General features: G+C 39.3%; 1 protein-coding gene across 1 annotated transcript; it reads right to left on the reverse strand.

Annotated features, from left to right (window-relative positions):
• Positions 1-759: 759 nt before the first annotated feature.
• On the reverse strand, positions 760-10,927 carry LOC110535934 (rho-related GTP-binding protein RhoF). Its single transcript, XM_021621328.2, has 6 exons — positions 10,890-10,927; positions 3,277-3,427; positions 2,915-3,002; positions 2,470-2,579; positions 1,995-2,129; positions 760-1,498 (listed from the first exon to the last, which is right to left on the reverse strand). Exons 2-6 carry the CDS (start codon positions 3,409-3,411, stop codon positions 1,343-1,345), a joined length of 624 nt encoding a protein of 207 aa, XP_021477003.1. The 5' UTR covers positions 3,412-3,427; positions 10,890-10,927; the 3' UTR covers positions 760-1,342.
• Positions 10,928-12,166: the final 1,239 nt, after the last annotated feature.

Genomic DNA, 12,166 nt, shown 5'->3' on the forward strand with positions numbered 1-12,166 from the left:
CCTACACTACACTATTTCTGATCTTTTTAATGTTATTTTAACGGACCAAAAATGTGCTTTTCTTTCTAAGTGACCCCAAACTTTTGAACGGTAGTGTATTTGTTTAACCTTTTCCTCTACATTATGTCATTATTATACAGGTTGGTTGGGATATGGTTCCCAGTTCATGTCAGGCTGAAATACCACCTTCAATGTGAAGTACTTTTCTTAGAGATTGTAAAGCTGTTTGTTTTGCATTTATGACAAATCACAAGTAGCTTCTTCTAAAGGAAATACTTCAAACTAGAGGGCAAATTAATAAATGCATTTTTATGGAGGCAATATATTCAGATCTTTGTCTTCGACCTTTTAATGTGATCCAAGTGCACATATTTACTTTCATCAAATAATGGCACATGATCTTGTTTTTAATTTATGAGTCAATTGTGAAGTGTTCTTTCGTATGGTCCACCAACCAAAGGACATCCAGCCAACTTGACACAACTGGGAAATATTGGAGTCAGCCCGCAACTTTCGACACCTTGTAGAGTCCATGCCCCAACAAATTGAGGCTGTTCTGAGGGCAAAAAAGGGAGGGGGGGGGGGGGGCCCTATTCAATATTAGGAAGGAGTCCTTAATGTTTTGTACACTCAGTGTATACTGTTTGATGATTGTAACATCCCCCTTAAATGCCATTTGAGGCCAATATTTGTAAGAGGTCTTTGAGTGGCTGGGGCTTATGAAACCCCACACAATTATGTTTACACTGCATTGTCTGGTGCCAAATCATTGTCTTATACTGTAAATCTGTTACATTGTGGTGAGACTCCAAAGGGCAGAGGATTGGATTGATATGACCTCTATTAGACAATCGTTATGCATAACAACCCTATGCCTACTGAATAAAGAATAATAAGAAAATCCATCTTATGTTGCTTAATTTATTCATATTAAAGTTTTTTTTAAATACTTATACGAGATGTACTTTGAATTACTGTTAAGAGTCAACCTTCTTTTGAATGAATCAATATGGAAAACAATGGTACCTTCAATTATTTGCAATGTCCTGCTCATGTCTGCTCAAATTGTTGAAGACGGAATTTCCTTATTTGTGGGTCTATAACTTGAGGGCATTGTCCATTTCTTTTAAAGAAATACATTTAGAAGATATGTCAAGAGTTAGCAGGAAGGAAAACCACACAAAGGAAGTGGGTTAGCACAGGGTAAAATGAAGTGGACACGCAGCATCAAAAGTGTAAGAGGACTTGTCGTAGGGAGGAGTCATCTGTGTTTTCCCTGAGAGTATAGGGTAGAGCACTGTCTATCAGGAGCTCACGGTGGGGGATAGCATTATCTCTTGGATCACAGAAAGGCACAGAATCCTTTCCATTTTGCCTTCCGTGTTGCTGCAATGGCTCGTTTGATAGCCTCTCTGAATATGTCCTCCACGTTCTCCTTGTATTTGGCTGAACACTCCAAGTAGAGGTCAGCGTTGATCTTCCTTTTGGTCTCTTCACCCTGCTCAGATGGAGGAAAAAAGAAAAGTGATATTTTTAAACTGAGAGGCGCCAACAAGACATTACAACATTACTATTCTGAGCTAAATCTTCCTGTTGAGAGTTTCTGATTTCAAATGGAATATATTGCATGACATGAAAAGGTTCCCTGCCTGACACGAACTAGCCAAAAATAAAATGTCAGATAAATACATTTAGTCCAGGAGAAAGGGTGATTCAGAATTGTGATTGTCACTCACAGATTTGGGGTGAGTGGGGATTTGCATTGCCATTACGGTCATTAACATAATCTCATCACTGCTATTGATCTTTTGAAGGTGTTTTTGGTTCAACCCTTCTGATCAAAGTCTACCTTTCCCAACAAACCACCCTAATTCAACCACTTGTATTGCATTTTCAATAAACCCAATACTAATGACATATGTAAATTGTACGGCAGATATACAGTATATTCAATGTCTATAAATTATACATAAGGCTATGTAGGAAATCTCTACCTGGATGTATGTGATGGGGTTCTCGCCTGAAGACCACAGTTTCTTTGCCAAGACCTTGTCTTTCCGCAGGTCTGTTTTGCATCCTACCAGTATAATGGGCACGCCACGGCAGAAGTGATGCACCTCGGGGAACCACTGAAAGATATGCTAAACAGAGTTAGATATTCTAAACATTCTATGTCATGCAGTGAAAATACATGTATAGTCAGTGGGATCTTTGTACAGTCCATAGAATAATCCCTGTGAGGGTGACTGCATCTACTTTGCAAAACAAATTTATCATGAACCTGATAAATACTTGCTTGAGCAAGTATTCAAATATATTTCTGATTGTCAGCTGACATTGTCACCCATCTTCAGGTACATTAATTATGTTGTAGATGTCATGAAACTTAAGGCACTGTATGTTAATGTTTCTTCCTCCTGTGGACTGAAACAGACAGAAGAGCAGTAAAGTATGAAGAGAGTGCAGTACCTTGATTAGCAAATTGTCATAACTTGAGGGGCAAGTGACATCATAGCAGATCAATATCAGGTTGGCACTCTGATAGGACAGAGGGCGTAATCGGTCATAGTCCTCTTGACCTGAAATAGATGGATGTGTATTATTAATCTGTCATGAAAATCGCATAGCCAAAAAATGTAATAATAAAATAAAAACTAGTTGGCTACTTAAATCAATGCCAGCCTCATCTGTTATTCCTTTATCTTGATTTAAAATCTATGACTCTCCTGAGTCACTCTCACTTAAAGTACATTATGATTCTTTAACAACCAGAGGGTGTCTGTTACTGCATTTCTAAGATACTGTAGCTCTGACTACTTATGAGCACTACACGCCCACTAAAGACTCAGGATACCTGTTCAGCCAAGTGTTAGTGCACTGGTGCTCTCAAAAGCATGGATATGTAAGACCTGACCTGCAGTATCGTAGATGTTCAGACGAAACTCAGCGCCTCTGTACCTCACGTTGGCGACACATTTTTCAAACACAGATGGTACATATTTCTGAAAGATAGACAAAAATTGAGTTTCAAGTCCAGTTTTAAAAAAAATTGTTATTTCAGAGATGGTAGCTAAAAAGGTTGAAGTTAACTTTGCTCTTTTTGTCATCATGTGCATATATAAATTGTGTTGTCACTTACATTCCTCACAGTAATTTGTCTACATGCAGAGTAACAGTACCTGAATAAATAATGTAAATAGATGGCCTTTTCCCTGAAAAGTGTAAATAGAGAAGAGAAGCAGCCAGCTGATTAGCTGGCTTTGTCAGTTGTCTTACCTCTGGAAAGTCTCCTTTAGTGCAAACCTGGAGTAGGGAGGTTTTCCCACATCCACCATCACCTACTATCACAACCTTAAACTCTTCTCGCCTCCTGGTATGCCCACTGCTCACCCCTGACATGTTCTGTAGCATGCTTCTCTCTGAGAAGCTAGATGAAAATGTGGCAAAAGAGCCTCCACTTGTTGAAGGAGATAATGGAGGCAGACACTTGAGATAACAATAAATGGCACAAAAAAACTGAGTAAGAAAACTAGCTTAACCTAGTGAGTTACTAGCACTGGACTACCGGTCCATTGTCACCTTCTACCAGTGGTTTTAAGGAGGCTCCTCTTGATTGAGTACCTACCCCTCCTATAAAAGAAACCCCCCCTTCTTTCCTTTCCTGAATGGACACATTACCAACACCTCATCAAGGAACACAAAAGCCAGAAAAGATTTAATTAAAAAGAAGATTATCCTATCTACCTGACAATCTCTTATTCATTAGTTGCAGAACTAAATCAACTGTTAGCAGGAGAGTGAACAAATGGAAACGGTTAATCTATGTCCTGGAAACCAGCCAAGTAGCATTATGGCTATATGGTAGAATTGGCACTGTTCCTCCCTTTCAAAACAGATTGAATTCATGTCACCTAGTGGATCAAATGTTAAAGGATGACGTACATTATTCAGATAGTAGATCCTTTATGTGCTAATGTCTAATGCATAGTGTACTTGTTTGTAGAATCCAATAATCCAAACTTTGCTACTCCCTGCTACTGCACGGAGCGCCAAGTCTAGGACCAAAAGGCTCCTTAACAGCTTCTACCCCCAAGCCATAAGACTCCTGAACAATTAATCAAATGGCTACCGGACCATTTACATTGACGACCCCCCCCCCCCCATTTGTTTTGTACACAGCTGCTACTCGCTGTTTATTATCTATGCATAGTCACTTTACCCCACCAACATGTACAGATTACCTCAACTAACCTGTACCCCACACATTGACTCGGTACAGGTACCCCCCTGTATATAGCCTTGTTGTTGTTATTTTACTGTGTTACTTTTTACTTTAGTTTATTTGGTAAATATTTTCTGCACTGTTGGATTAGGGCTTTTAAGTAAGCATTTCACAGTAAAGTCTACACTTGTTCTATTCGGTGCATGTGACAAATAAAGTTTGACTTGATTGTAGATTTAGGTACTTTCTCCAACTAACTATCTAGATCCTACATTTTCCAATGTTATATTACTTTCCATCTAGCCTAGCTGTATACATTTTAATGTAGGCCTATATGGACAGAATCATGATATTATTTTATTCTGTTTAAAGTATCGACCCACTGGGCAATTTCAACTTGGAAATTTGGGTAGTATTTGGTTGATATTCAACGGAATAAAATGTCTGTTTTTGGTTTAGTTGTCATCTAAATGGTGTTACCACTGAGCTTTCAACCATTTTAAAACACAACAACATTCAAATTGGAATACAATGTGAGATATTTTCTATTTATACAACAACTTAGTGTTATCACTGTGCTTCATCTAATAGCACAACCAAATTACCTGGATTGCAGTTGAGATTAAATTAAAAGTACATGGGGCAAGTGATCAATGCTGTTCAGATTATTACAGCAATTGGGAAGATCGACAGACCTGTGACCTTTGCATGCTATCTTGAACAAGCATGCTGTCAATGACTACATAAAAATATATTTAAAGACAGTAGGCCTCAATGTAGCCGTGGATGTGTTACTTATTTTTAAGGTTGAGTAATTAATGTTACATTAGCTTCTAAAATATATTACAAAAATATTATTTTGGTTGACAACACAATCAGATAAACATTTAAAGGCTCAATGTAGCTGTTTTCATCTCAATATAAAATAATTTATTGGTAACAATTAAGTACCTTACTGCGATTTAAAACAATTAAAATGGTCAAAAAGAAACAAAAATATCTTCATAGAAAGAAAGCAATTTCTCAATCAATAATTTTGTTAGGATTGTATGGGAGTGGTCTGAGTGGAGAGGGGAAAACTAAAAATGTGCTATTATTGTCCACCAAAACAGGCTGAAATTTCAGGATGTAATTTCAAACAGCTCTTACACTAAAAGGGTATTATCATGAATCCTTTTCATAATTTCACACTATTATTCCAACCTCATAGTGTGGAAAGATACATCTATTTTTTGACTGCAATGGACCTTTAAAGGATATATAATGCTTGGATAGTTTCATCTGAGCCACTGGCTTGATCCTATTCTTCAACTTTTATGTTTGGTTTAGTTGGAGACCTGAATCCAACAGCCTGTCATTTGTTAACTTGTCGACAAGTTAATAGGCTATTTACTCTATTGCAAAAGTGATTTTGAATTGTGTTTGGTTGTCAACAAAATCCAGTTTGTCTACAAATTATTCATTTATGTTGGATTCACGTCGCCATCTCAACCTAGAATCAAAGTTAAAGAATAGGACCGGATCAAGTCAAACTTTATTTACTCCTATTCTGTAGCCCTTTACACTCATGCCCATATATGGGTTGAAAATGGCGGACTTGGACACTAATTCACTCCTAAATTGGAGCACAGTAACATGCTATATGTAACGCCAGAGCTCAGGCTCTGCGCTTCACAGTTCTGTACGGGTTTTGACTGACAGCAGTTCTGAATTTGAGCACCGTTCATGACAAGAAGTTACCATCCCTCCCGTTAATTGGCCAACTTTTGTTAAATGTTTGCTGTCTGAGTGAGGAAAAATGTTGTAAATTATGAGGAATCTATGTAGTTTGAAAGATGACGTTGACGATTATAATAAATACCACTTTGATGTCATACAAGCAAGCCAAACCCCTGCGAGTCAAAATGTGCACGTCCCAAATCAAATCAAATTTTATTTGTCACATACACATGGTTAGCAGATGTTAATGCGAGTGTAGCGAAATGCTTGTGCTTCTAGTTCCGACAATGCATATCAACGTTTATGATCGCTTATGTTTGATGTACAGTTACAAGATGGCATGGGGTTATACCCTAGGTTTCCCTGAACAGAATGAGCCTGTTTGTAGTATGGTGAAGAAAATTTGATTTAGTCCTATTCTGTAGCCCTGTAGCCCATATGGTTTGAACATTTCAGACTTGGACACTGATACGCACCTACGCCACTTCCACGCATCTGAATTCTCTCATGACTCCATTCTATTTGCACCTAAATTATGAACTGCTTCTCTGAATTGCCTTGTGAAAGCCTAGCACTCTAAAAATCGTATTTTTGAATTTAGCTCGTCTTCCCTGCAAACAATAATGAGTCATTAGGATGTCCCTGTGACGTCACTAAATGGTCACCTAAAGTCATCAGGATGTTGTGTCTCAGTCCCTTGGAGGTTTTGTATAGTTCCCAGGTTGTCTTGGGGAGGTTTTTAGGACTTTCTTGGGATGTTGTGTCATCATAGCCCCTGAACATTCTTGGGATGTTTTGTCATGACCCCCTGGAGGTTTTTGTCTAGTTCTCGATTTGTCCCAGGGACGTCACCTGATGGTTACAAAGAAACATTCCCCCCCCCCCCACCAAAAAAAATTAAACAAGTTATACCCAGGGCACACACATCCCAGTACACATCACCCCTCGTTACTGTCATCAAGACTATCAAGGCCCTGATTGGTGAACCACTGATCCAGCTTTGTTTACATGTCCTTACCTGGGATTTGAACTCACAATCTCTTGGTTCACAGCATGGCAATCTTCCTGCTACACCACCATGTCCATCACTGACAGATTTCACCTGTAGGCCTATTCCTACACTTTGCATTTCAAAGTAAATCTCAGCTCTGTTAAAACACACTGAATAAAAACAAATAAATGTATCATAGACAGTGTTTCAGGAGTAACATTAAAAGAGAATAATATGCCCCACCAACATTAGACAAATATGCTGAAAACTAACTGAAATATAGTGGTGGAAAAAGTACCCAATTGTCATACTTGAGTAAAGATACCTTAATAGAAAATTACTCAAGTAAAAAGTGAGTCACCCAGTAAATTACTACTTGAGTAAAAGTCTAAAAGTATGTGGTTTTAAAACTACTTAAGTATCAAAATGTAATAGCTAAAAAAATATATACTTAAGTATTGAAAGTAAAAATAATAAAACATGCTCTATATTAAGCAAACCAGACAGCACCATTTTCTAGCTTTTTCATTTATGGATAGCCAAGGGCACACTCCAACAATTTACAAACGAAGCATTTGTGTTTTGTGAATCCACCACATCAGAGGCAATAGGGATGACCAGGGATGGTCTCTTGATAAGTGCATGAATTTGACCATTTTCCTGTCCTGCTAGCCATTCAAAATGTAACGAGTACTTTTGGGTGTCAGGGAAAATGTGTGGATTAAAAAGTACATTATTTTCCTTCGGGATGTAGTGAAGTAAAAGTAGTCAAATCTAAATAGTAAAGTACAGATACCCCAAAAAACTGCATAAGCAGTGCTTTAAAGTATTTGTACTGAAGTACTTTACACCACAGCTGACATACATTAATGAAAGCAAATGAGAGAATAGTCAGATTACTAACAAATAAATATCTACACACACACAAAAGTATGTGGACACCCCTTATATTTTTGGATTTGGCTATTTCAGACACATCGTTGCTTACAGGTGTATAAAATTGAGCACACCGCCAGGCAATCTCCATAGACAAACATTGGCAGTAGAATGGCCTTACTGAAGAGCTCAGTGACTTTCACTGTGGCACAGTCATAGGATGCCACCTTTCCAACAGTTCGTCAAATTTCTGCCCTGTGAAGTAGAAACCTCTAGGAGCAACAACAGCTCAGCCACGAAGTGGTAGGCCACACAACACTCACAACCAAGTTCCAAACTGCCTCTAGAAGCAACGTCAGCACAATAACTGTTCGTCGGGAGCTTTATGAAATTATTTTCCATGGTCGAGCAGCCTAAGATCACCATGCACAATGCCAAGTGTCGACTGGAGTGGTATAAAGCTCGCCACCATTGGACTCTGGAGCAGTGGAAACCCGTTCTCTGGAGTGATGAATCAAGATTCACCATCTGGCAGTCCGACGGACTAATCTTGGTTTGGCGGATGCCAGGAGAATGTTACCTGCTCGAATGCATAGTGCCAACTGTAAAGTTTGGTGCAGGAGGAATAATGGTCTGGGGCTGTTTCATGGTTCGGGCTAGACAACTTAGTTCCAGTGAAGACAAATCTTAATGCTACAGCATACAGTTACATTCTTGACAATTCTGTGCTTCTAACTTTGTGGAAGGCCCTTTCCTATTTCAGCATGACAATGCACAGGAATACAGAAATAGTTTGTCAAGATCAGTGTGGAAGAACTTGACTGCAATGCACAGAGCCCTGACCTCAACTCCATCGAATACGTTTGGGATAAATAGGAACGCAGACTGCGAGCCAGGCCTAATCATCCAACATCAGACCTCACTAATGCGCTTGTGGCTGAATGGAAGTGAGTCCGCTCAGCAATGTTCCAACATGTAGTGGAAAGCCTTCCCAGAAGGCTGTTATAGCAGAAAAGGGAGGGACCAACTCCATAAGCTGATGATTTTGGAATGAGATGTTCAACAAGCAGGTTTCCACATACCTTTGGTCATGTAGTGTAGCAAAAGAGTGCAAGCTGCACTGCTAAGTGCAGAGACGTATTATAGGTAATGATGTAGGGGACTTCTGACATTTTACAGACTTTGTGGCACAGCACTAAGAAAAGCATACCCCAAATCCCAGGTGTGGTCATATTGAAAAATCAGTACTAAGTGATCATGTATTCATACTGTCATTGATGAAAGATGAACACTATTTTAGTTGAACAGCGTACCACTTACGTTAAACCCCCCCATACCATTTCATTACTTATAAAATGGTAGGGGACACCTAGGACCACCACATGACAAAAACCTCCAGGGGAACATTACACAATGTCCCAAGAACATCCTAAAACCATCATTGGGGACATCACCGGGACAAACCGTGAACTACACAAAACCTTGAGGTGACCATGAAAAGGCCCAAGACCATTCAGGGGACCATTAAACAACATCCCAAGAACGTCCTCTAGTCACCCCCGGGACAAACCAGGAAAGAGACAAAACCTCCAGGGGACCATGACACAACGTCACAAGAATGTTCAGGGGACAAAGCGGGAACTATAAAAAGGTCTCCCAGAGAACGTTCCCTTAGGACCATCACGTGACGTCCCAAGGACTAGTAAAATGAAAGTCCTGAGAACGTCCCTAAAAAGGTCCTGGCGTGGTCTTCAGTGATGTCCAGGAAATGTACAGGGAACTAGACAAAGGTCTCCCAAAGAACGTTCCCCTGGGACCATCACGCGACGTCTAGAGGACTAGTAAAATTAAAGTCCTGAGAATGTCCTATAAAAAGGTCATGACAGGGTCCTCAGTAACATCCTGGTAATTTACAGGAAATTTCAATAAGGTGCCACAGTGAACATTCCCTTGGGACCATCATGCAACGTTCTTAGAATGTTTTCAGAACATCAGTGGGATAACTTTGCGTCAAAACCCTTAAGGGACCTAATGGGAACATTGCCGAATGTCCTCAGGACACGTTTTCTGGGATGTTGGCAATAGAACGAGCTTTCAAACTATGCCCTGATCCAGAATGCAATTTCTAATGGACTGTTTTTTTTCAACAGTAATTGTGTAAAAGGCGGGGATGCAGAGCTGTGTTTAAAAGAATAAAAGTGTTTTCTTTAGTTCCTCAACGGCACAGCAAGGAGAGCTCAGAAAACCACCTAATAGTTGAAGACTCTTCTTTGAATCATAAAAGTGCATTGAAATTATTTAGGAACTGTGCACACTTTGAAGAGGTGTGTGACCACTTGGATACACCAGTTAGATCTCACTGAAACCCTTAAACATTTTGTCTCATGTTGCACCTACCCCCAATTTTCCAAGAACATTCTTATCATGTTACAGAATATTTACCGATTTTGTAAATGAACAAAAAGTACAGTACATTTCAAATGCACATTAAAGTGTAATGTTTGGTTTCAGTCTTGTGTCAGGTGAACTGTTGTGTATTGAACTTTGGTCTAATAAATTTTCACATAATCGTCAAACTTCATTTTCAATTGCTACCATGCTTGTGCGTTTCATAAGAAACATTTCAGTGTATCCCTATAGGCTAATTCCCATGAGTATAAGGTGTTATTAACTTAGATTTTTGGTTGAGATAGAGACATAAATCCAACATATTAAATATTCATTTGTATACAAAATGGAATTAAAGCCAGACTGAGTCAGTGGCACAGATGGAACTATCCAAGCAGAAGATACAGTACATATCCCACAAATGTTGATATTTGGTTGTGTTGACAACCAAATCCAAAATTAAATCAAATGTTATGTCACATGCTTCGTAAACAACAGGTGTAGACAACAGAGGAATCCTTACTTGGCCCTACCGAACATTAGAGAGAGAAAAAAAAGAAAACTAAGAGAAAAATAATAACGCAAGGAATAAATACCCAATGAGTAATGAATGATAACTTGTTTATACACGGGTTAGCAGTACCGAGTCGATGTAATTGAGGTACATACAGTGCCTTCAGAAAGTATTCTTACCCCGTGACTTCAGTGGAGGCTGCTGAGGGGTGAACGGCTCATAATAAAATGCTGGAATGGAGCGAATGGAATGTATTTGATACCTGTCACGTGTGCTCCCTATCCGGCCTCTACGTCACCAGGCTGCTCGTTATGGCCCACACCTGTCACCATCGTTACGCACACCTGCGCATCATCATCACCATCTATCACTCCAGTGCCTAATTGCTAAATTGTAATTACTTCGCCAATACGTTATTGCCGTACCTCCCTAATCTTACCTCATTTGCACACACTGTATATAGACTTTTCTGTTGTGTTATTGACTGTACGTTGGTTTATTCCATGTGTAACTCTGTGTTGTTGTTTGTGTCGCACTGCTTTGCTTTATCTTGGCCAGGTCGCGGTTGTAAATGAGAACTTGTTCTCAACTGGCCTACCTGGTTAAATAAAGGTGGGACTCAATCACCTGGACTCAATCACTTCCCTGATTACCTTCCCTATATATGTCACTCCCTTTGGTTCCTTTCCCAGGCATCACTGTTTCTGTTCCAGTGTCATGTGGCAGGGTAGCCTAGTGGTTAGAGCGTTGGACTAGTAACCGGAAGGTTGCAAGTTCAAACCCCCGAGCTGACAAGGTACTAATCTGTCGTTCTGCCCCTGAACAGGCAGTTAACCCACTGTTCCTAGGCCGTCATTGAAAATAACAATTTGTTCTTAACTGGTAAATAAAGGTAAAAAAAATGTTTGTGGTTCTTGTTTTGTATTTAGTTGCGGTTTATTTATTGAAACACTCACTCCCTGAACTATCTTCCCGACTCTTAGCGCACTTGTTACAATACCATTCTGCTTCAGCCACTACCATGAGCCCATCCTCCCCAATTAAGGTGCCACCAACCTCCTGTGCTTGACTTACTCCATGTTTTGTTTTTACAGCCTGAATTCAAAATGGGAGACATTTTTCTCACCCATGTACACTCTATAGCCTATAATGACGAAGTGAACATTTGTTGTTAGAAATGTTGGAAAATGTATTGAAAATGAAATACATAAAATATTTACATAAATATTCACACTCCCAATACTTTGTAAAAACGCTTTTTGGCAGCAATTACAGCTGAGTCTTTCTGGGTGAGTCTCTAAAATCTTTGTGCAACGTTTGCCAATCAAATTGATTGTTGATAATTTCTAGACAACCGTTTTCAGGTCTTGCCATAGATTTACAAGTAGATTTAAATCAAAACTTTAACTCGGCCACTCAGGAACATTTACTGTCTTCTTGGTAAGCATCTCCAGTG

The sequence above is a fragment of the Oncorhynchus mykiss genome, chromosome 11, assembly GCF_013265735.2.
Source record: "Oncorhynchus mykiss isolate Arlee chromosome 11, USDA_OmykA_1.1, whole genome shotgun sequence".
Taxonomy (NCBI): domain Eukaryota; kingdom Metazoa; phylum Chordata; class Actinopteri; order Salmoniformes; family Salmonidae; genus Oncorhynchus; species Oncorhynchus mykiss.